At 39.1% G+C, this 26,851-nt stretch overlaps 1 protein-coding gene across 1 annotated transcript in view; it reads right to left on the reverse strand.

Annotated features, from left to right (window-relative positions):
• The window catches only part of NVL (nuclear VCP like), a 134,142-nt gene that overhangs the window by 30,426 nt on the left and 76,865 nt on the right, over positions 1-26,851 (reverse strand). Inside the window, exons 15-17 of the mRNA XM_007936995.2 lie at positions 20,938-21,000; positions 8,602-8,721; positions 2,739-2,838 (exon numbers count right to left, since the gene is read on the reverse strand). Of these exons, the coding sequence (XP_007935186.2) occupies positions 2,739-2,838; positions 8,602-8,721; positions 20,938-21,000 (283 nt within the window). The remainder of the gene's footprint in view (positions 1-2,738; positions 2,839-8,601; positions 8,722-20,937; positions 21,001-26,851) is intronic.

Genomic DNA, 26,851 nt, shown 5'->3' on the forward strand with positions numbered 1-26,851 from the left:
CCTGGCTACCACTGTCAACCACTTGGAGGGGGATCTATGTAGGAGATCCTGGATAGAGAGGGAGAACAATGTGGAACAAAACTCAAAATCATTTGTAGGGAAAAAAAAAAAGGGAGGAGGGACCAGGTTTGCTGGTCCAATAAAGCCTGGTGGAACCAGTGAGACTATGACCCCTAGGTGTCCTTCAGGTCTGGAATTGAACCCATACTTGTGGCTTCCAGCCAAATAAAAGAGAGGCATATGAGATGAACATTTACCTGAGGTAGATACACTCGTTGGAGAGAGTAGCCATGAGAGAAAGAAGGGCTGCACAGGGAGACAGCTCAGGGGCAGGAGTGCATGGAGGGATGGACACAGGGAAGAGATAATTATCGGGAGGAAGTGGGAGGGGAGCTGCTGCACTGTAGTAAATTGTGGTCAGTATCATGAGACAAAGTGAATGTGAACTGCTGTATGGAAAGTGAATTTGCTCTGTAAATTTTCACCCAAATCACAGTTTAAAAAAAACAAAACAAAACAAGAGCAAAATTAACCCAAAACAAGAAAGAGAGAAATCATAAAGAGCAATGACAAATGATGTGAAAAAGAAACAGAGAACATTATGTAACTAAAACCTAGTTTTAAAAAAAAAAAAAATCAGTTAAAATGACAAACCTCTAGGAAGTCTGACAAAGTAAAAAAAGAGAAGATACAAATTGATTAATATGAGAAATGAAATGGAGGATATCACTAAAGACCTCGAAGCATTAAAAGGTTTACTACAGGTAAGAAGGAGGGAAGAAGGAGTCATTGCTGAGGGCCACTGAGTTTCTGTTAATGGTGGTAACACAATCTGGAAAAAAATAGTGATAATGGTTGCACAACGTGATGAATATAATCAATGTCAGTGAACTGTACATATAAAAATTATGGAATTGGCAAATGTAAAAAAGAAAGGAAAAAAAAATGTATTAGTAAGAGGAGACCAAAAGCTATTTTCTTAAAATATGTTAGAAAAAATTGGTATCTGCCCAAAAAAAGCTGGGATAGAATTCTGTCCCAATCTGAGGAACTTTCGAGCTCTCTTCTACGACAACTCTGTGATTTTATTATCCAATGACCACTCCTACTACTATTAACAAAACTGTTGATGACAATGATAATTACTACTAAACAGTTATCTGCCACAAATTGTATTAGGTACATTACTAATGTTACTCTACTTAACCTTTGTGACAATCCTGCAGTTAGGTACTATTATCCTCATTTCATAGGTGAAGAAACAATGGTAAGCAAGATGAAGCAATATGTGTCCAAGGTCACTAAGATATAAAGCACTAACATTAGGATTCACGCCAGATCTTCCTAATTCAAAGACAATTTTTAGCCATCAAAGTCAAAGTGTAAATCACAACAAGACTCTCAATTTTTTCATTTTAAAACAAAATGGTATATAATTCATCAAGGCTTTGGTTTCTGTAATAACTTACAAGAAATGAAAAATTATATCAGCTTGGTGACTGACAAATCTAGTTACACCAATTAAGTATCATGCCATTGCTAGCTGTCACAGTTAACATAAAATCACTGCAGAAGCAGCTGTGATAGAGTGGCTCATAGAGAGGGAAAAGTATTAAATAATGGTGAAGAAAATTAGTTTTAGTTATTTAGGAACTAAAGTAAAAGCCACCATCAGCACTTTTGAAGTCTGTGATAGCTGTGTTTTTGTTAACTTGGTTGGGCCTGGTTTTGAGTGGCTGGGCAGCTGGATGTGGTTACTTCCCATGATGAGAGTGGTAATTAACTTCCTGGTGCAATCTACTGGAGCAGCTGAGTAGCTGCCTTAGGGACGTGGTCTTCTTCCAGTATGTAAGAAGACAGTTTGAGAAAGGTTTCTGGAGTTTTTGGCACGCTTGGACCTTGTATTTGTCTGAGTCTTTATCTCAATGGTCTGCCATGTTGTCTGCCAATCCTGGGACTGTTAATGGACTTGAATTAGTGGCCTGCTATGTTGTTTGATAATCTTGGGGCTGTGCTATTTTATTTGTCCATCTCGAGTTTGTCAGCCTCAGCAGCCAGCAGCTGCCTTACTTAAGAGAAACCTCCAGCTCCAGTGGCCTGGAAGAAATAGGCAGAGCTGAAGCTTAAAGTCTAAAGGCTTTTATCCAGCCCCTAGAGCTGGCACTCTGACCTTGGACTTCTAGCCTCCTAAACTGTAAGAGAATAAATTCTTGTTTGCTAAAGCCATACATTTGTGGTATGTCTGTTAGAGCAGTATTACAGAACTAAAACAAAGTTTTTAGTACTTTTTTAAAAATCTCTACTGGAATGCTTAAGCTTGAGAACAATTCAAATAATAGGGCAGGTAAAGGGGCATGGGTCCAGTACAAAATCCAAAATATCTGTCTTCAACTTTCAGATAAAGTGAAAACAGTCTGGTTTTTGTTTCCTATAAGCTTCAGAGTAACCATAGGACATCATTTCTGAAAATAATGATGTGCTCAAAAGTGTACATTATAAGCATTCTCTGCCAATACCACAACTTTCTGAGTACCAAGACAAAAAAATCTCATGGGATCTAGGCAGTAATACTGTTTTTTTTTTTCTTTTTTTCTATGCTATAGAAAAGCTTATTGCAACTTATAAAACAAAAAGTGACTGCCCAAATTTAATCTTCCTTTACTAGGATGCATGTAAATTACATTGCTTTTAATGTTGAAATTTTTTAGACTCATCTGTTCTTTATTCTTCCTTCTTACCTGGCCTGTTAGTGGCTGCCATAATGAAAACCTGCTGCCGTGTTTCCAGACCATCCATCTCTGTAAGTAGCTGATTCACCACTCGGACACTTGCCCCTGCCTAAACAGAAATATAATTCTATCAGCTCCCAATAAGAAAGGAAAAAAAGCACACAATTATTTCCATATAAAAATAATACATTCTCTAACCTGAATGAAAGTCAAAGAGATGACAACAGTGATCATTTTCCTGAGCACTCACTATATTCAGGCATTGTGCAAAACATGCTCTCATCAACCTTCTCCCACCTCCCAGAAGTCCTGTCATTATCCACAGTTTAGACAAGGAAAATGAGGCTTATGTTATTTGTTCAATGTCCTATAGCTAGATAAAGGTAGAGGCAAAACTAAAGCTCAGGTCTAGCTGACCTCAAACTCTTATGCCTCCATGTTATTCAAAGATCTAATAGCCACAATGTACTTTCCTTTGGGCTCAATCTAGTCTTGGCTTTTGAACTCCAGACCCAGAGTATCAGGTCTTCCAGATCTTTCAGCTCAGTAAGTACAGGAAGATCTGGGACACTGTGCTTTTTTCTTTTTCCTTAAAGTGCAAGCTAGCATCCAAAAGAAAAGTTCAGGGAGTTGGTAATTAGAGGTATACATTGGTTAGATACAGAAAATATAGACAAGTGAGAAAAGTGCAGGAAATGAGAAAAGTGGTGCTGTTTCTTTTTGTCACTGATTGGCTTTCTGCAACATAAATGTTATGTAAGTGTGGCACATGTGCATGTGGTAAGGGTATATTTGATGTACCTCATTATCACTCCTTGGTGGCATAATACTAATAATAAAGAGATTAAGTGACTCATAATCCAGATTCAAGAAAATAACTAATTTTTAGGTTATAAAAAGCACACAAAACATTCTCCTATCTAAAAAAGATAGAAAAAAATCTCAAAATCACTAAAGGAAAAGGTTGGTAGAATTTATTAAAATTATAACATTCTATATAATATATAAAATTGAAAGTGAGAGTTGTTATTGCTATTCTTGCCAATTCTGACTCATGTTGACTCCAGGTGCACAGAGTAGAACTGCTCCATAAGGTTTACAAGGCTATGAACTCTTGGAAGTGGACAGTCAGGTCTTTCTTGCAAGGAGTCTCTGGGAGGGTTCAAATCATCAACTTTTTAGCTAGCAGTTGAATGCTTAACCCTTTATGTCCCCAGGGACTCCTAAGTGACAGACTGGGGGAAAACAGCACCAAAACACATTACAGGGCAAAGGACTAATGTCCATCTTATGTAACAAGCTCCTATAAACCAACTTTTCAAAAATTCCAGTAACAAAATGGTCAAAGGGTATGACCAGGCAATTCAGAGAAGATGCAATACAAATTTACAGAAGATGGTCAACCTCACTGGTGATCCGAGAAATGCACAGTAAAATTTAACATCACGTTTTGCCAACAAAATTGACAAAAAATAAAAAATGGATATTACTGATTGTTGGTAAAGGTGTGGGAAATGGTTATTTTTGCACACTATTGGTGGGCATATGTACTTTGTGGATTTTGTGAAGCAACATAGAACTATTTTTTAAAATTTATTACATACACATCTTCAAATCTGAAATTCCATCTTCCAAAATTCTCACATTCTTCCACATGTGCAAAAAAATATGATACAAATGTTTATAATTCTGTTTGTCAGAGCAAATAACTAGTTGTTGTTGTTATGTGCCGTTGAGTCAGACCCAACTCATAGCAACCCCTCCTTGGGTTTCTGAGGTGGTATCACTATGGAAGTAGATTGCCCAACCTTCCTTCCAAGGAGTGGCTGGTGGGTTTGAACCACCAGCCTCTGGTTAGCAGTCAAATGCCTTAGGCACTGAGCTACCAGAGCTCCTCAAATGACTAGAAACAATGTAAATGTTCACAGTAAGAGAACTGTTAAGTAAATTCTACTTTCATCCAGACTGTAGAATATCATGTAATAGTTAAAAAAAGATAAAGTTATTCAATGCATGGGAAAATCCTCAAAATAGAATGACCATAATTAGATGAAAAAAGAAGCCTAAATGTTACAGGTTTTTAATTTATAGACAGAGTTCTAGAATGATAAATACCAAACACTAAACTGTTAGCAGTAGTAACCTCTGAGGGCAGTAATGGAAAGGAGAATAGGAAGAGCTAGCTCACTGTCCATATCTGTGTTTTATATGAAATTTCCCCCAGCATGTATTCATTTACAACTTATATAATACAGAAATAATACATTCAAATTTAAAATATCTCCAGATTCCCCTTTGGGTGAAAATGTTAGAAAAGCAAACCACATGTATCAGAATATGGAAATGTGGTAGCAGATATCCAAGAAAGAGATGCCCCAGAAGTCAGCAATGTTCTCAACATGCTGCAGACTCCTCTGAGGACTGTAGTGACTAGACAAACTTCAGCAAAGCCCTACAAATTTAGACTCACCACCTGGTAACAGAGAGCTACAAACCAATAAAGGGGGTATGAACAAGTGAAGGGTTTTTCACTGGCAAAAAGAAAAAAAAGGGGGAAGAGAGGATTAAAAGGAGTAAAATCTACAGTATTTGTAGCTGGGGCTGGTAAATCAAAGTATAGTGTTTTGCTCTGGATCCTAAATTCGATTTAGGAATATGATAGCCTGCAAGGGAACCTGGGGAAGAATCTCTGCCTCAGCCTCTAACGCTTCTATCAGAGACAATACACTAATAAGGAATTTCTGTTACGGTGTCAACAATGACTGGATCAAGAAATAAAGTCACTATGAGTCATACTTGTGGTCTAGTCAATTTTTGTTTTTTGCAGCTTTTGAATGTTTCTGGAGATTTTTTAGAGAAATGAGGCATGTAATGTTTCACAATCTAAGAAAACACAAATACAAATAGCTATTTGAAATTAAATCACGAGTGATTTCCCAGATTTCAGAAATATAATCACCTCCTCAGTCATCTTATAATAAATGAACTCATTTAATAATCTTTACTATCTTTCTGAAGTAGATTTGTTGTTGTTGTTGACCGCATATAACAACAACAACAAATCTACTTCAGAAAGATTATATATGTATACATGCACACATATAGATACACATACATACATACATATATATATACACACACACACACACACACATATAAACTGTTTTTTCCCTAAAAATTATATATGTGTGTGTGTATATGTTTGTTTCTTAGTAATGGTGTCACTGTGAGGAAGAACAAAATGGAGGTGGGTGGGGAAAGGGAAACCATCAGGAAACAAATATCTGTGAGAGGTGGTCCTGTCCCTCCCCATTCTGGGTGCCTAGGGGCGAAGGGAAAAGGCAGGGCATAACTGATAAAGCTAATGAGTAGAGAAAAGGCATTGTTGTTGTTTTGTTATCTTGTTAGGTGCCCTGGAGTCATCTCTGACTCATAGTGACCCCATGCACAGCAGAAGGAAACACTGCCTGGTCCAGTGCCAGCTCCAACATCTTGCTATACTTGAGCTCATTGTTGCAGCCACTGTGTCAATCCATCTCGTTGAGGGCCTTCCCCTCTTTTGTCAACCCTCTACCTTACCAAGGCACTGGTGGGTTATATCTTGCACTGGCGAGAGGTAAAGCCAGGGGCTCCTTGGCACCCAGGCCTTTTCCTTCCCTTTCTTGGCTTTAGTCTTGAGGGGTGCAGGGCTTCATCACGAGGATGGTCTCCTAGCACTGGGCATTACACCATGCATTCTTCAGGTTGTGCTGGTGGGCCTTGGTGCCTGTGCCCCCATCACACGCACCTTATCTCTCAAACTTGTACTTGCAGTCAGCTCCAAACGCTTGCAGCATACTCTATACCGCATGCACTGAGCCTGGGCCCCACAGGTGCCCTCACTGAAACACATGAGCAGTGTCTCCAGGTCCACTCTTTGCATTCACTCCCCAGGTCACCCTTCTTCGCTTGAGTTTCTTTTTGGCTACCATGGAAGTGAATGCCAATCGAGGAGGAGTTTGATGCTGATGGTACATCTCACTTGCTTCGCTCCCTCTAGTGCTGGGGTACAATGTTATACATTCTTTATATTTTGCTTCACACTACATTTCAAATGATTATACAATATTATCTCTGAAAACAATTTTTGCATACTCTCTGTACTGAAATCCCTAAGAACTGTGACTCAGGTATGTTGTTGTGTTGTTATGTGCCATCGAGTCGAACCCAACTCATAGCGACCCTTCCTTGGGTTTCTGAGGTGGTATCACTATGGAAGTAGATTGCCCAACCTTCCTTCTGAGGAATGGCTGGTGGGTTTGAACTGCCAGCCTTCTGGTTAGCAGTCAAGTGCCTTAGGTACTATGCTACCAGAGCTCCTGTGACTCAGGTATTGCTGATGCAAATGTCTTTCAATCTAGAGCAGTTTTGTATCTCTCAGCCAGTAAAGGTATCAGGTCTTAAGCTAATTACCTCACTTATTTTGAGTGTAGAGTCCTACAGTGGTGCAAAAGATTATATGCTTGATTAATAACCAGAAGGTTGATGGTTCAGACCTACCCAGGGGCTCCTCAGAAGTCTTAAAAATCTACTAAAAAATCAGCCACTGAAAGTTCTATGAAGCATAGCTGTACTCTGTGACACATGGGGTTGTCATCAGTCTGAATCAACTCAGCAGCAGCTTTTTTTTTTCCCCCTGAATATACAATGTCTTAAATTACCTTCTGTCCTGTCTGAAGACCCCATTCCCATTCCCAAATCCTAATGTGTATGCATCAGGATTTCCAAATACTATGTGTGGTACAGTGAACTGCTTAGAATGGCCCCTCTAGCCAAACTCCTTTTAATTTCCACCAAATGATGGGTTGGGGTTATGAAAATATGAGGTGCTTACAGCCCACAAAGGCGACTGGACAGCTCTCTAATAATGTCAATAATGTGCATGGCACCCTTTTGTGGGTATGACCGTGGGAATAAGGTGCACAGAACCCTAATATGGGGTTTGGTCAGTTTTGCCATCTCACTAGGCTTAAAATGAGCCATCCTGTAGGCAGAAAAGGGGAATCTCATGACCATCAAGAAAGAAGAGACAGGAGTGGAACATGTCCTTTGGACCCAAGAGTCCTGCGATGAGCTTCCTCAATCCAGGGAACAGAGAGCTGTGACAAAAGAGATAGCAAAAAGCGGTGGCAGCAGAACCAAGAGTGGTGGGCTTCTTGGCTCATGAAGTAGAAAGCTGAGTGCCTTCGGGGAGGTTTGTGAGCTCTGGACATTTATTGACAGAGGTAAAAGAGCCCAGGGCAGGGCAGAGACCAGGCTGAGGGGCAGAGGGCTACAGAGAGACCTGCCTTTGGGCATGGCTGAATGGAGGCTGTGCTCATAAAACAAGTGTATCCTGAGCATTCTGGATCCTGAATTGTAACCTGTTACTTTCCTAATAAGCCCCCAAATTTTGAGTAATGTCTGTGAGTTGTGTGGCCACTGCAACAAATTACTGAACCCAGCAGAGAAGCAGAGAGTGCCATGAGAGGGATAGTTGGTGTCAGAATCGGTAAAAAGGTTGGAGGGTGGAGGCATGTCTGATCTCTGTCACATAAGAATAAGCTTTCAGCTGTTAATTTTGATTCTCCTCTCCACTTGTGAAGTTAGAGGTCAGACGTCAGCCTCATGACATTTTTACACTACATAACCAAAATAATATACAGAAAAAGAAAAAATTGATACAGAGGTTAAAAACAATAAATGTCATCTCTAAGCCCTGATTTCAAATGACTAAATTCCTCACGTAAAGAGTTGCAATGTTTCCAAGGAATGACTTTATAAGTACCTGATTTAGAACTTATAAAAAAAGGTTTCTGGCACTTAAAATAATCTGAAAATCTATGATACTTACCTCTCGGTCTGATCTTCGGGGGCATAAGGCATCCACTTCATCAAAGAATATCACACAGGGTGCTGAGTTCTTGGCTCGTTGAAAAACCTCCCTCACAGCACGTTCACTCTCACCCACATACTAAACACAAACAGAAAGGAAAGAAAATGCAGACAGTTAAACTTTGGGGTTTGGACCAAATTATAGTAAAACCAGGTATAAATGACAGTTATGTCAGAGTCTACAGAGACTATAGCCTTTAGTATGGATTACACCTCAACATAAAGAAAACAAAAATCCTCACAACTAGACCAATAAGCAGCATGATAAATGGAGAAAAGACTGAAATTGTCAAGAATTTCATGTACTTGCATCCACAATCAATGCCCATGGAAGCAGCAGTCATGTAATCAAACAATGTATTGCCCTAGGCAAATCTGCTGCAAAAGACCTCTTTAAAGTGTTAAAAGCAATGATATCACTTTGAAGACTAAGGTGCACCTGACCCAAGCTATGGTATTTTCAATTGCCTTATATGTATGCAAAAGATGGACAAGGAATAAAAAAGACCAAAGAAGAATTGATGTCTTTGAATTATGGTACTGGTGAAGAACACTGAATACATTATGGACTGACAGAAGAATGAACAAATCTAACTTGCAAGAAGTACAGCCAGAATACTACCTTGGCATGTTATCTGGGGGGACTAGTCCCTGGAGAAGGACATCATGCTTGGTAAAGTATAGGGTCAGTGAGAAAGAGAAAGACCCTCAATGGCATGGATTGACACAATGGCTATAATAATGGGCTCAAACACAGAAAGGACTGAGGACGGTGCAACTGGGCAGTGTTTCATTCTGTTGTACATGGGGTCATTAGGAGGAATGGACTCAACGGCACCTAATGCATGTATGAGTCAAAATAGTATCAGGTCAAACCATATGCAATTGCTAGCATTTAATAATTTTTTAATCTAGAGAAACTGCCAATTGCATACAGTTCAACTTACTAAAATGGTATTTTGGAACTGATCTAAGCCGTATGCATCTAAAATATACAGCAGTAATTTTCATTAATTCATCAGGATTTCAAATGTACATAAGAGAAATGACTGTTTCATGCAAGTAATCTTGCTAAAGAAAAACTATTTTGCCATTTAGCATCAGAGTAGGTAAACTGAGCCAGGCAGGCATCTAACAGGTTCTATAATGGTTTACTGTATGTTAAAATCTAAATCAAAATAAAAATACTAAGATTGGTTATGAAATATAGTAATTCACAAGCAGCTACCACTGGATTAATATGAAATACATAAAGACATGGTTTCATTTTTAACTTGTCATAAGAAACTGTTCTTGTAAAATTTCAAACTAGTTAACTAAGAAAAAACAATTTGTTTTTAAGCTGGTTAAATAAGATAGAATCCAAAAACATCTTTATAGTGCCAACTATTCCATAGTGACTATGTGGTCATGATAAAGTAAGGCAATTCAGGCACAGAATACCTCACAGATGGCAGGGATTAAATGTTTTTATTTTCCAATTAGAATAGAACTTTCTTTCTTTCACATCTGCTCCATGCTTTCCTTTGTGCTTTTGCTCATTCTGTTTCCCTTACTTGAAATGCTTTTTCCAAACTACCTCCAGACATTTCTTCTTGCATTCTAAAAGATCCCCATTAATATCTCTTCCCATCACTCTCTGTTCTTTGCTCTTACAGCACTTTCTCCTGTTACAACATTTCAGCTGTTCTACCTTCACAATACCATAAGATCCTTGGAAAGCAGAGATTATGCCCTTCTCATCGTTTTCTCTCTCGTAACTTCCTGAGCAACACACAAATACAATCGACTGATTTAATTTCCTGAAAAAAATCTAATTCAGCAAAAATTCTATTTGGAAGGCTGAAACAAAATATTCGGTAGATATTTTAGAGGAAAAGGTATCAGTGGGTTGGGAGAAAGAATGTTTTAGACAGGGATGGAAGAGAGCAATCAATACAGCTGCCAAGGGACTTTGGACATAGTGAACCAAAAGGACGAAGTAAAAGGAAATTTTATGTGGAACAGACATTCAAATTCTCGTAGAACCCAGATTCTCTGGAGCCACTTAGGCTGGATGAAACCTAGAAATTACTGACCTGAGATAATCTTTAAACTTTAAACCAAAACGTCTTTATCCCCTAACTTCTTTAAAACAACAAAAGTCTAGCTTAATTAGTCAAGAATGTCTGTCTTGAGCACTGTGCTCTTTTAACAACTATGTATATGGGATCAAATTGGGCGTAGTGAGTTTATGTTAGTGGGGGAGGCACAATTCTGAAAAGGAAAGAATGGTTGCACCACTTGATGAATATAATCAATGTCACTGAATCGAACATGGAGAAATTTATTAAACTGACATATGCTCTGCTGTGTGTATTTTCAACAACAAAAACAAATTATTATTATTATTGTTAAATATAAATGTAAGCATCATCGTACTGAAACAGAGTAGCCACATGTGGATACACGATCTCTAGTGAGTATATGAATGTGTAATTGTGGTAGAATGCAGTAGTTGAATGAGATCTAGATAGTCTATGATGTCTGCATATTGTTAATTCAGCTAACCTTACATTATTTTAACAGCTTATAATTTATTTTTAAATATAGTCAAGTGTTCTTAATTTTTATATGATAACATGCACTGAGACAAAGATATCTTGTTACAGAATTTAAAATCGTACCTACTTTTTTTTTGTTAGCTCATGAATGTTTTGAGAAACTACAAGGAGGTTTTTGTGGAGTAGTGCCAATGGCAGTAGTAGAGGTCACAGAAGGAATAACAGAATTTAAAAATAAACAAATTGTTTTAAAAAATAAAAGAAAATTTTAGTTAGAGGAAAGTAAACCAAGTTTCAAAGGGCAGATTGTAACCAATTTAATCTTAACAAAGGCAACATTGACTAAAATCAAACAAAATAAAATCCTGCTATCTTGGCCTTAATTTTTTTTAAGAAAAGAAAGAAAAGTTTTGCTATTAAATAAGCATTAAACCAGAATGGGATACATCAAAGGCAATCACTAGAGATTGCCTATCTTGGTCTTTAGGAACAAACGTATCAAATGAGAATCCTATACTTGTTGTTATGTGCCATCGAGTTGGATCCCACTCATAGTGATCTCTCCTTGGGTTTCCAAGGTGGTATCACTACGCAAGTAGATTACCCAACCTTCCTTCCGAGGACTGGCTGGGGGTTTAACCACCAGCCTTCTGGTTAGCTGTCAAATGCTTTAGGCACCACGCCCCCAGAGCTCCTATCCTATACTTACTCTCTCTTTATTTGGCATTCAGTTTTCAGTCATAATCTGGCTTTCACAAACATCATTACTGAAAATGTCCTCCTTAAATGATCAAGCATATCTAGGCAAAAGGGAATATACATGTTCTGGTTACCTAGTGCCGCTCTGGAAAGAATATGCCACCAATGAGATGGCTTTATCAAACAGGAGTTTATTCTCTAACAGTCTGGAGGCTTTAAGTCCAAGTTCAAAGTACCAGGCTCCTTGGGCTTCAGTTCTGCCTCCTACTCCCTGCCCACTGAAGCTGAGGCTTTTCTTCACTCAGGTGCTGGCTGCTAAAGTGACAAGCCCAAGGTTGACAAGTAATAAGGCACAGTCCTGATGCTACCAAACAACATGGCAAGCCATTAATTCAAGCCCATTGAAAGTCCCAAGGTCAGCAGAGCATGGCAGGCTCCTGAACAATGACACAGCTATATGCAGGGTTCAAGCGTGCCGTAAGCTAGAGAACATTTCCCAAGGTTTCTCCTTATATACAGAAAGCAGACCACATCCCTAAGGCAGCTACTCAGCTGCTCACAGTAGAATCCACCATGTACTTGATTACCAGTCTCATGATGGGGAATACTACATCCAGCTGCCCAGCCACTCAACCAGGCCTAGCGAAGTTGACACACAAACTTTACCATCACAATACCCATGACCATATAAAAGTTTGGTACATGGTATTTCTACATATGTATTTGTATGTGTTATAAAAATGCCCATATATATAATAGAGCTAATGGCTCAAAGTTATTATAACTTCTGAGCCACAGCCAAACATCAAGGGAGTGAGTCACTGGGCCCATGGGCTCGGGACCATGGTCATGCCCCCATAACTGGCATAATATACTACACAAAAACATTGTTCTACATCCTATTTTGGTGAGTAGCAACTGGGGTCTTAAAAGCTTGCAAACAACCACCTAAGATGCAACAATTGGTCTCTCCTCCTCTGGAGTACAGAAGAACGAAGAAACTAAAGACACATGGAAATAATGAGTCCAAGGGACTAGGGGACCATATGAACCTCATGACCCTGAGAATAAAGAACTAGATGCTGCCCAGCTACCACTGTAAACCACTGGAAAGGGATTGGTAGGAGATCCTGGATAGAGTAGGAGGAAAAAGTGGAACAAAACTCAAAATCATAAAAAAGACTGGCCTTACTGGTCTGACAGAGACTGGTAAAACCCCTAAGACCATGGGCTCTAGCCACCGTTCGGGCCTGGAATTGAAATCATTCTTGTGGCTTCCAGCCAAACGACAGGCATATAAAGTGAATGGTTAAACCAGGCAGATACACTCCTTAACACAAAGATCAACAACAAAAAAGTCACCAATGACATTTTTACTACTAAATACAAAGTCCTTTCAGTTTCCATTCTACTGTTTGGTCATACTGACAAGGTTGGTAAAATTATTTGTCCTTGGGTTTTCAGGTTTGGAAAGTACTGGGTCTCCTCTAACCTCTCAGCAATCACTTTCAGTTGCCCTTGTTGGCGCTTCCTTCACTGCCTCTTAATCTGTGATGCTTTTCAAGGTTCTGTCAGAGGGCTTCTTTATACTTAATATATTTAAGCCATGGTGGCGTAGTGCCTAAGGCATTTGACTGCTAGCCAAAAGGCTGGCAGTTCAAACCACCAGCCACTCTTTGGAAGGAAGGTTGGACAATCTACTTCCATAGTGATACTGCCTCGGAAACTCAAGGAGGGGTTGCTATGAGTCGGATGCAACTCGAAGGCAGTGAGTTTGGTTTTTTTTTTGTTTGTTTTCAAGTGAACCATACATTTATCAGCTTTTTTTTTTTCTTTTTCTATTTCAAATTTTATTTTGTTGTTATTGCTGGTAATATCTATACACTGCAAAACATACACCAATTCAACAATTTCTACATGTACTATTCAGTGACACTGATTACATTCTTCAAGTTGTTCCATAATTCTCATTTTCCTTTTCTGAGCTGTTTTCCCTCTATTAACATAAATTAACTGTCCCCTAAAGTCATTTGCAAGGTTTTAGTCCCATGTAGATAATAAATAATAAGGAGCTCTGGTGATGTAATGGTTAAGACATTTGGCCACTAACCAAAAGGTCAGTGATCCCAATCTACCAGATGCTATGTAGAAGAAAGATAACAACAGTCTGCTTCCATAAAGATTTACAGCCTTGGAAACAATATGAGGCAGTTCTGCTCTGTCGTACAGGGTCACTATGAGTTAGAATTGACTCGATGGCAGTGGGTTTCTGATCACACTGACCTCCAAATCTCTTCAGAGCTCAAGATATATTTCCTACTTCCTGTTGGACCTTTCCATCTGGCTCTTTGCATCTAAGATGTCCTAACTAACTAACTAACTCACTGCCATCAAGTTGGATCAGACTCACAGCGACTCCTCCTTGTGTTTCTGAGGCAGTATCACTACAGAAGTAGATTGCCCAACCTTCCTTCCAAGGAGTGGCTGGTGGGTTTGAACCTCTAGCCTTCTGGTTAGCAGTCAAGTGCCTTAGGCACTACACCACTAGAGCTCCTTAAGATGTCCCAGAGCAAACACATTATTCTCTCACACCAACCATGTATCTCCTTATTTATCATCAAATCCCTCAGTCATTTGGGTCTCTTTCAGATACTTCTTTCCACAGATATCGTTGGAAAACAAATCAGATTACAATGAGGTAAAATTTCATGCTCATCAGACTGGCGAAAATTTAAAAATCTGACAACACCAGCGCTAGTGAGGATGTTAAACAATGGGAACTCTCATTTCACTGGTAGTGAAAAGTGTAATTTGATAAAACCACCTCATTAAAGAGGCTCCGGTAGCATAGTGCCTAAGGCACTTGACTGCTAACCAGAAGGCTGGCAGTTCAAACTCACCACTCACTCCTCGGAAGGAAGGTTGGGCAATCTATTTCCGTAGTGATACTGCCTTAGAAACCCAAGGAGGGGTCACTATGAGTCAGATCTGACTCGATGGCACATAACAACAACAACAACAACCACCACCTCATGAAAACAGTTAGCAATAACGAATATTTTTGAAACTGTATATACAGTAAAATACAGCAATTCTACTTCTAGGTAAACACACTCTGTGGTAGTTATGTTTGTGTGTCAACTTGGCTGGGCCTGGCTGAGTGGCTGGGGAACTGGTGGTAGTTATTCCCCATGATGAGACTGGCAATCAGCTCCATGGTGGGATCTACCACATGCAGCTGAGTAGCTGCCTTTGAGATGTTGTCTGCTTCCCATATATAAGAAGACTTGGGAATGGTCTCTAGCCTATGGCATGCTTGGACCCTGCATGTAGCCGTGTCGTTGCTCAGCAATCTGCTATGCTCTGCTGACCTTCAGCTTAAATGGACTTAAGTTAATGGCCTGCCACGTGGATTGGTAACATCAGGACTGTGTGCCTTTTTAATTGTCAACCTTGGGGCTTCTCAGCCTCAGCAGCCAGCAGCTGTTTGAGTAAAGAAACACCTCTAGCTCCAGTGAGCCGGGAGCAGGAAGCAGAGCTAGACCCCAAGGTTGAGGGGCTTTCACCCAGCCCCTGTTGTTGTTGTTGTTTGCTGTTGAGTCGGCCCCGACTCATAGCGACCCCTCCTTGGGTTTCCGAGACAGTATCACTACAGAAGTAGGATTGCCCAACCTTCCTTCCGAGGAGTGGCTCGTGGGTTTGAACCGCCAGCCTTCTGGTGAGCAGTCAAGTGCCTTAGGCACTATGCTACCAGAGCTCCTTCACCCAGCCTCTAGAGCCTGGCATTTTGAACTTGGACTTAAAGCCTCCAAATTGTAAGAATAAACTGTTTGTTGAGAACATCCCATTTGTGGTATAGTCCTGTCAGAGCAGCACCAGGTAACCAGAACACACACACATACACACCCCAGGGAGGGGGACGCAGAATCTCACAAATACATGTAAGTACATATGTTCATCAAAATATCAAGAAAAGAACTGATGTAACAAAAGTAGATATAACAGTATAATGAACCCCACATGTACTCAGCTTCAGTAACTGTCAATTCAACTCATGGCCAACTTTCTTTCATGTACACCCCATGCACTTTTTTTCCTTGTTATTTTGAAGTAAATTCCTGACATATCATTTTATTCATAAATATTTCAGTATCACTAAAAGGTAAGGACTTTCACACAATTACATCATCACACATAATAATTAATATAAACTCACTGCTGTCGAGTTGGATCAGACTCATAAGCAATGCCTCCTTGGGTTTCTGAGATGGTATTACTACAGAAATAGATTGCCCAACCTTCCTTCCAAGGAGTGGCTGGTGGGTTTGCACTGCCAGCCTTCTGGTTAGAAGTTAAATGCCTTAGACACTACGCCACAAGAGCTCCTAATAATTAATACAGTTCTTTAATATCAAATATCCATTAAGTGTTCAAATTTCCAACTGTCTCATAAACATCTTACATATAAAAAAAACCACACTCCTCGGAAGGAAGATGGGGCAATCTACTTCCATAGTGATACTGCCTCGGAAACCCAAGGAGGGGTCACTATGAGTCGGGTCCAACTTGACAGCACATAACAACAACAACGACAAATGGAGAAGGAAGTACACAGAATTCTCTCCTCATCCAGAGGAACTAAGTTGAAAGGAGGCCTTCCTTGGATACATCACATCTGACTAAGGACTGCACCAGTCTACACTGTAACTTAATTTTGTTCCACAGAAAACAGCCTTGTGGGACAGGAGGACTCAAAAGGGCCTGACCATCTGAATACAGGGTGGCTGCATCAGCCTGGGGTGGAATACACTTGTGAACACATCTAGGCTCTTCAGGTTCTAATCACCTCAGTAATTACTTCATCTCTATCCCCTGGGGAAGGTGGATGGTAGTTTAACACCCTCATAAAACTCTAACAGTTTAAAACTTGGCCAGCTGATCATGAAGGGATTTGTGTACTCTAGAATGGGTGTGAGCAAACCAAAACCAAATTCACTGCCACTGAGTCGGATCTGACTCCTCCTTGGCTTCCAAGGTAGTATAACTATGGAAGTAGATTGTCCACTCTTTCTTCCAAAGAGTAGCTGGTGGGTTCAAACCACCAGCCTTCTGGTTATCAGTCAAACGCCTTAGGCACTACACCACCAGAGCTTTGGAGTGCATTTCTTGTCATTAGAGTAAGTTTTACGAGCTACCCACAGAAGCTACTGATACCACATAGCCCACTTGACCTGACATGGAGCACTTGGGAAAAAGCCCAAGGAATTTTAATTCCTGTAATGGGTGTTGGGAAAAATAAAGATGATTGCATTTTTTACACTAATTTGTTTAGAATGTCTCTGTGTCTTTAGAGTCAGTAGCAAACTATCCTTCTGATGTGACATCTATGCTGCTTAATGAAATAAGCTCTATCCAGACTGGTGTGCCTCAGAATCAGGCAGCCCTAGATCTCATGTTGGTAGCACACACAGAGAGGTATGTATATATACATCAATGCTACCTGTTGTTCACTGGTTAATGTGTCACATCAAACAGAACAAGATCAACAGGCCATCCACCGCACTATTCCAAGTTACAACAGGACAGGGGAACTATACAACACCAATTAATGCCTACCTTCAAGGCAGACTTTTCTTGGCTCACCTCTTGGCTCCCCAGCTTAGGGTGGCTAAGATCTTTATTTATTGTGATGCTCCCTGTATTATATTGGTACTTTGTACTTGTTGCTGTATTCAATGCTTACCTAACTGCTTATCTGCTTTTAAGCTCCTGAAATTACAGGCTACTCTTTGTTCACCCCAATCCCTTCTTCTCAGACTGTGGCTAGAAGATACCAAGAACTACCCAGGCCAGAGAAGGATTTTCAGCCACGAGTTCCTGAGTTCCACCAACTCTGCCCCTGAATAGCAGGAAGTAGCTAGGATGAATTATGTCCCTGTTCCCAAAGAATGTGGAACTGTAACAATTCAAAGGGGACCGAAGCTGAGGAGAGTCTGTTACACACCATCATGAGGGTAGCCTTACTTATGCTCTATTCTAACTTAATCACTTTATTAGCTTGTTTTTAAACAAGATGACCTAGGAAAGGAATGCAGGCAGAGTGACCAAGACAAGCCTGACCCAACCAGAGCCCCAATGACTTGTGCTGGTGCAGCAGGACCAACCAATATCCTCAGATGACCAAAGAGGAATGATGGGCTACTCTGTGCCAGAAGGGAACAAAAGATTAGGAGTCCAATCCAAGAAGGACAAAATTAAGAAGTGAGGGGGCCGTGAAGTGCTGTATGGAAAGTGAATTTGCTCTGTAAGCTTTCACCCAAATTACAATAAAAAAAAAAAGAAGTGAGGGGTCGTTGGCCACTTCCGGCCTCCGTCCTGCCCCTAATGATTATGAATTAGATTTTCCCAGAAATAAGTTGAATATGTGTAAATTCCTAGCCAATAAAAGATAGATCCTTTGCCAATTTTGGGGAATCAGATTTGGGTGACACCCCTGATTCACTGCATTGCTGCTTTACAATAAATTACTTGCTCTCCTCTCAAGGAGTTGGTGTGTGTACTGATGTGGCTTGACTGCCCAACAGGCAGGGACTCAATATGAGCCTGGCTTCAAAATGAAGTCTTGATATGTGCCACAACACAGAGGAACGTTAAAGACATTATGCTGAGTGAAATCAATCAATCACAAAAGGACAAATACAGGCAGTTCCCGGATTATAAACAAATTCTATTCTTAAGTCTGTCTTTAAGTTGAATTTGTATGTTAAGTCGGAACAGTTAGGTACAGTTCGTAGCTAACGTCAATCAGTCTAATGTTTGTCTTAGTATACAGTGTACCTTTCTATGCATAAAAAACATTAAAGAAACACTTCCAGATACTCTAAAACATCTTTAGCATAATAATACAATAGTTAATAGTTTTCATGTGAGTTGCAAAGTAATGCCCATTTGTTATTACAAGCAACTGTATATTTTTAATATAATAGGCTCGATGGGGGTTGGTTTGTAACTATGCGTTGTACATAAGTTGGATGTTCGTAACCTAAGGACTGGCTATATTGTATGACCTCTTTTATAATTTATAGAGACCAATGACTATTAGTAGCTACCAGGGTAGGAGGGAGGAGGAAGAGAAGAAATCATTCTCTGGGAAGTAGTGGTTTATGTTTATGGTAATGGGAAAACTGGCATCAATTAAGGGCAGTGATTACAAAACTTGATGGGTGTAACTGACATCACTAAACTGTACACCAGACAAAGGACAAAATGCCAAATATTGTATTAAACATAATTTTACAACAATAGCCACCAAAGGAAAAAAAAAAAAAAGCAGCAGTGGTTAAAGCTAGCAGCAGCAGTTAAAGCTGCTAATACTATTTAAGCACAATCCAAACACTTCCTGGGATTAATTCCACTGGTTCAAACTTATAGGGTCATGCCTTCCAGGCACTGTCCAGTCAACTGGCCTAATACTATTTTTAGAGTTTCTGTTCCATTCTCTAGCTCAGTGAGTAAGCCATAAGGTATTAAAAGCTTGTGAGTGGTCATCCAAGATACAACAATTAATCTCTTTTCAGCTGGAACTATAGAGGAAGAAAACAGCTCAGGAATCAGAGAAGGAAATGGACTGCAGGTTCCACTGCCTCCATGAACAACAGTCTCCTTTACCATGAGATCAAAAGAACTGGATGGTGCCTGGCTATCATTACTGAAATATTTTGACTAAGGACTCAGTAGACGGATCGTGATCAAAAAGGGGAAAGAAAAATATAGAACAGAATTTCAAACTGTTACAGAAACCGGACTTACTGAACATATTGAGACTGGAAGAACCCCTGAATCTACTGCTCTGAGAAAATCTTCAAACTAGGAACTGAAATTACCCCCTGAAGTTATCTTTAATCTAAACAACAGTTTAGCTAATTTAGTAAAGAATGTGAGCCAGGAGCATTGTGCTGTTTTAAAGAAATATCTACATGAGATTAAACACAACAGTAACTGTAAGGCACAGAAGTTTTGGAGGTAGTAAGTCAAAGTCAATGGTGGGGAACCAATACAGATAAGTAACACCATGTGAAGAACATAATCAATGTTACAGAACTGTATTGCAGAAATTGTTGAATAGGTGTTATATCAGCTGTGTATAATTTCACCAAAATTAAAATTATTTTTAAAAATTTTAAACAAATGTTACCACTCTTAATTCTTCTTTGTTTGAATATATTACAGAATGATAATTTTACTTTTTATATGGATGGACAGGAAATAAATTCAAAGTCTTTTAAATTTGAGATGTAAACTGCCTAAATGCAGAAAGAAGATATTCTAGTACTTTACTGGTTTCTTTCCCCAAAAGTATTTTTTCCATTAATACATAATTGATTTGCATCATACAACAACAAGACAAGTACAGCAGGAGTCAGTCAACCTAGGTTCAAATTTATACTCTAATTTCTTAGCTGCAGACTATGGACAAACTTAAGTTTCTTTATCCATGAATTAGGAGCTCTGGTAGCATAGTGCCTAAAGCACTTGACTGCTAACCAGAAGGTTGGTGGTTCAAACCCACCACCCACTCCTCGGAAGGAAGATGGGGCAATCTACTTCCATAGTGATACTGCCTCGGAAACCCAAGGAGGGGTCGCTATGAGTCGGGTACAACTCGACAGCACATAACAACAACAACAACAACATCCATGAATTAAAGAAAATAATAGTTCAAACCTCATAAAGTTGTTGTCAGAATAATATATATAAAGTGTGTGACAAGTACAAGGCACAGAGAAAACAGTTTAAAATGTTAACTATTTTAACAATTTCTATTTTCAGGTTAGATAACTGAGTCTCAGAAGTTAAGAGACTTAACTAAGAAAGCATTTTTGCATCTGAGGTAAGAGAGCACAGCAAAACTCAAGTCCCCTTTTACAGCAGTGATTTTACCAAAATACCACATTGCAAGGTGCTTTGTTTCAAAGATTTGAAGATGTTTTATGCTGTAATTTGAATGGCCATTACTATTACTAATTTAAAATAATGAATAGTACACAACTTACCATATTTAATAATTCAGGACCCTTTACAGATATAAAGTTCAGTCCAGATTCATTTGCTATAGCCTGGGAAAAGGAAACAAAAGAGCACAAATGAGACAAATATTGAATAAAATAATAATAAAAATAACTTGTGATGATGCAAGAACTTTGTGTGGTTTTCATTGTTATCCCCTCCCCCCCTTTTATACTTGCCTTTCTTATTAGAAGGAAAGGAGACAAAGGGAAAGGAGAAATGGATGAAAAGAAAAACCACAGGGAGTAAATATTAACTTAAAGCTTCCTAAATATTAATAATACAAGCTATAAGTCAGATGTAAATGACATGAAATATTTATGCAATTATTTTGTTCACATGAACATGTTTATAGCCCTAGTTGGGACTTCTCCTGAAATCCTAATCTCTGTACTCAAGAAATACTTTGAATGATGAAAGTTAAGTATTCATTTATTTATAAACCAGAGTTCAAAAACTTCATTAGTATCAGTCTTTACTAACAGTCAAGATTTACAGTTTTATATTTAATAACAAAAGATTAAACTGCATGGGTCAAAGCCAAAGAGAAAACATGATGACGTGTGTAGAAGGGTCTACGAATTATAATCTGAATGCAAAGATGAAACCTTCTAAACCAAATCAATCAGAACTTCAAAATGATCAAGAAATACAATTCTTTCCTGTTCTTATTACCTGGTATCTGGGCTCCAGATCTCACAGGTAAATCAGATCTATCACGTCCAAAACAGGACTCCTAATCTCACTCTCCCAACTCCTTCCAAACCCAGGCCCCCAAAACCATTTTCCTCTCTATCTCAGTAAATAACAAGTTTCTCAGCTAAATCATCAGTGTTTCCTTCGATCCCTCACCTTGACATCCCATCCAATCCATCTGCAAGTCCTGTCAGCACTAATGCTAAAAGATATGTGAGTCCAACACTCTTCTATTTCTCCACTATATACCACCACCCTCATTCAGACCACTATCCTCTCCTGCCTGGGCACAGGCAAAAACCTCCTAACTGCTGTCTTCTCTTTCACTTTTGCTGGTGGCATAGTGCCTAAGGCATGTGACTGCTAACCAGAAGGCTGGCAGTTCAAACCCACCAGCCATGCCTCGGAAGGAAGACCAGGCATTCTATTTCCATAGAGATACCGCCTTGGAAATCCAAGGAGGGGTCACTATGAGTTGGAATTGACTCAATGACAGTGAGTTTGGTTTGGTTTTCCTTCAATCCATTTGCCACATGTAGTCAGAGCATTCATTTTAATATATAATTCAGTCATACCCATTTACAAGGTTGCCCATTTATCTTCAAGTACAATCTGAAATCTTTACCATTTACCAAAAAAGCCTACATTTCTGACTTCCTCAGTCTATCCACTGGCTCCTTCTCTGGTTCTCAAACTCACCAAGCTCCTTCTGATTTCAGGGATTTGGTAACTGCGGTTCCCTCAGTTTGGGAAACCCTTCCCTTTCCCCTTCATGGGGCTAGCTTCTCCTCCAGGACAGGGTTCAAAGTGTCACCTTTCCTTAGCACCATGTCTAAAGTAGCCACCCCCAAACACTCTGTCACAACAATCTGGTTATTTCCATCATAGTTTAGCTGAATCTGAAATTTCATTGTTTTGTTTACTGCTTTCGCCTCTCCCAAACAGGCAGTAAATTTCATTAGCGAAGGTTATCTTGTTCACTAGTGTATCCCAGCACCTCAAACAATTTCCACAAAGAATGGGTATCTGAATAAATGCTTGCTGAACAAAAGATTGTAAACAGGCTTTGCCTCGCAAAAACTACCCAACTTCTGGATTATCCAGGGCTTCAAACTGGTTTGAACTGATTCACTCATTGCTAACGCAGAGAAACCAGGAAAGAAACAAATATGCAAAATGGAGTTATAGTGGAACAATAACTGTAATGTGAAAAAATACAGTTAAAGCCTGGAATGGGAAACTCAGAAGAGGCATAGTGAGCCCATTAGGAGCCTGATACAGGAGACTGGATCATTGCCAGGACCGTAGAGAGTGACACACATTCAAAGTGGCATGGTTGGCCACCATCTTTGGGCCAGGCACTGTCTCCAACCTGTCAGTCAAGAGATTTGGTTGTTATGCAATGTACGTGCTGCTCTTATTTTCTAAGAAGGAAATTAAATTTCTAGTAGGCATCAACCTGTAAGTTTCCCCAGTCTGGTTACTGTTTTGGTACACTCATATTTTACAAATCTGGGATTGTTCCTGTTTTGCTTTATTGGCCATGACTGATCCATGACTGTTTGAAGCCCTGGGGTATTCACATCTCTCAATCTTTCTCTTTCCTACTGCCCATTTCATGACTTTTGTTAAAAAAATTAAAAGTTTTACATTATGAAAACAAAGAATTCTCCTACACATAACACTAAAGGTCATCTTGTTAAATGTTGTTAAAATCTATGCACACCAATAAAGAAATAATCTTTTGGCTATTCTATAACCTTTAAAAGTAGCTAGGTGACCAAAAAACAAAAACAAAAACAAACCCTACACTGTTGCTGTCGAGTTGATTCTGAGTCATAGCTACCCTACAGGACAGAACAGAACTGCCCCATAAGGTTTCTAAGGCTGTAATCTTTATGGAAGTAGACTGCCTCATCTTTCTCCTGTGGAGTGCCTGGTGGGTTAAAACCACCAACCTTAGGTTAGCAGCTAGGAGCTGAACCATTACCATCACCAGGACTAGGCCCACTGAAACCGGAAAGGTCTCATTATTCACGAACTTTCACTTATTCATCCAGAAAATAATCAAAATTAACAAACATATCCTGTTTTTGAGACTGATGAACATACTTTGTTCCAAAACTTCAGGGCTGTCCCCCAACACTAATCCTTTCTTTTTTAACTTTTTATTGTGATTTGAATGAAAGTTTACAGAGCAAATTCATTTTCCATTCAAAAGTTCATACATACTTTACTTCATGACATTGACTGCAATCCCTACAATGTTAACAGCTCTTTTCCTTCTTTCCTATGCATTCCTGCCTCGGAGCTTTATCCTTGAGCACATGCTGCCCTTGTGATAGTCCATGGTTGACTGTTCTAAAGAATACACCTCCCAGGTATAACTGTTCATCCCATAGGCCTATCTATTGTTTGGCTGAAGGTTAAGTCACAGAAGTGAGTTCAATTCACTTCAGGGGATTTGTCACCCAAACTGACTGATCTTGAGTCTTGGTGACTGTCTTGTAATTGTTTAGCAAAGTTACATAAATGTCAACCAATCAGAAATGTTCAAAAGTTCCCAATAACTTTGAAAATCCTGATTAATGGGAACACTCATGTACTGGGTAAATGATGTGCTACCCAACTTTAAAACTGTCTGCTAAACCTGCATAGCAATTTATTAATGGTGTTCTGAGCTGTTTATTTTTTGACATTCTCCAACCTTTCATTCAACACTATAAATAAAAGAATGACTCATCTGCATTAGGTTTCCAACATCCACACATCAGGTAACTATGATTTAACCCAGTGAAACCTCAAGCAGTTCCTGAAATTGGTAGAAATCTTCCCTGTTTTCTAAATGAACTACAGCAAATGATTTTTTTTAACTATGATTCATGGGTCTGACTCAAAGGCATATAACAACAATGACATCATTATTCATGGGTACAACATCAACCTTGTAGTACACTGATGACACCAGTGTCAAGAGCTGTTTGCTTCCACACTATACTGTTACAGATGACTAAATGATTGTTACTGTTCTCTTTCAATTTCTTAGCAGTTAGCAATCTTCAGTGTGTTGGCTCCAATAATTATTTGTCCTAATTTACCCTGGGCTGGCGGTTCAAACCCACCAGCCACTCCTTGGAAGGTAGATTGGGCAATCTACTTCCTTAGTTATACTGCCTTGGAAACCCAAGGAGGGGTTGCTATGAGTCAGATCTAACTCAACAGCACTGAGTTTGATTTAACTTATACTACTGACATACTTACCACGTGCTAATGTTTAAAAAATCTGATTACTTTGTTATCAAGGGTACACAAAACAGTCAAGATTAACCAAAACCTTAATTTTATAACTAACTCCCAATCACCAGAGCTCTGGCCCATAAGTGCTTCCATGGCTTTACTATACGTATCACGGTGCCTCTGCCACTCAAAGCTATTTTCTGTTTCTGGATTCTCTGGCACTAGTCATGAAGTCCTTAGGGAATTTGATCAGAGTTGTGAAATCCCTCCCTATGAAAAATTCATATACACACAATATGTTTACCTGGTCTGACAGATCAAGTGCAGTCATAAAATCCATCTATGGAGTGACACAGTAAGACTCCCTGCTCCAGATACTCATACCAAAAAACCAAGAACCAAACTCACTACCACTGAGTTGGATCCGACTCATAATGACCCCTCCTTGGGTTTCTGCAATAGGAGCTCTGGTGGCATAGTGCCCAAGGCATTTGACCGCTAACCAGAAGGGTAGCGGTTCAAACCCACCAGCCACTCCTTGGAAGGAAGATGGGGCAATCTACTTCCATAGTGATACTGCCTTGGAAACCCAAGGAGGGGTTGCTATGAGTCGGATCAGGACTGTACGGCAGTGAGTGAGTTAGTTAGTTAGTTATCTCTTCGGAAGTAGATTGCCCAGCCTTCCTTCAGAGGAGTGGCTGGTGAGTTTGAACCGCCACCCTTCTGGTTACCAGTCAAATGCTTTAGGCACTAGGCAATGTGACTAAACAGAGGAAAAAGATGAAGAACCTTGGATATTTTAACATTATCTATGGATTTCAAATTAGCCAAGCTACTTTCTATTGTGAACAGGATAGATCAAAGCAGAAGTAACTAATTAACAAACAAACAAACATTGCAAGGCATCTAGCGGCCTGGAAAATAAACTTCCCTCAGGAAGGTAAGAACATCTACCTGCTGGAATCACATATTACCATGCACACATTCTTTCTCGCCATGATTCTCTAACACTACAGGGAAAAATATATAGACCAATGACTGTCCTTCTAGTAACTCCTCTCCCTCCTTTGTTCCCAAACTCCTTGACAACAAATGACTTCTAAGAACACTGAAAAGATGAGGTAAGGAAATTTAGTAATACAGATCAAATAAGAAAAAAATATATACATATAAAAACCACCACAGATGTTTGATATTTACTAAGGAGTCACATATTAGCTGACTGCTAAGGTACTTATTTAAAATGCTATTAATTTTCATTTCTTAAAAGAAATTTAAAGTATTATTTTAAATTGATAAGAGTTCAGTAAAATACAACATACAGTATACAAAACAGAACATCATAAAGCCCCAAAAAATGATGGCTAATGGATAAGGAGCTCTGGTGGTATAGTACCCAAGGCATTTGACTACTAACCAGAAGGCTGGCAGTTCAAACCCATCATCCACTCCACAGAAGACGAGGCAACCTACTTCTGTAAAGATTTACCACCTTGGAAACCCAAAGGAGGTCGCTTTGAGTTAGAATTGACTTGATGGCAGTGAGTTTGAATTTTTTTAATGGATATGGAAAATGGTTCTAATAAGCATGACTCCAAAGGAGAAAAAAATCATTATAAAACAGAAATTTAACCACATAAAAAAGAAAAAGTAACACAATAAATAAGCAGTATGTCACAAAACATGATTAATAATGTATGAAAAGCCAAAAAATGAAAGCATTTACAAATATAACAGATTTTAATATATCAAGAGTGGTTATAAATAATAAAGAAAACTATATACAAGACAATAAATTTAACTTAAAAAGTATAAGATATAGTATTTTTACCTATCAGATCACCAAATATGCAAAGCAATGTTAATGCTTACAATTTTTTTATTTTTTTATTAGGATTTGGGTGAAGATTTACAGAGTAAATTCACTTTTCATACAGCAGTTCACATATACTTTGTCTCATGTCATTG

Source organism: Orycteropus afer, unplaced genomic scaffold, assembly GCF_000298275.1.
Source record: "Orycteropus afer afer isolate SDZICR_OR568_19922 unplaced genomic scaffold, OryAfe1.0 scaffold00039, whole genome shotgun sequence".
Taxonomy (NCBI): domain Eukaryota; kingdom Metazoa; phylum Chordata; class Mammalia; order Tubulidentata; family Orycteropodidae; genus Orycteropus; species Orycteropus afer.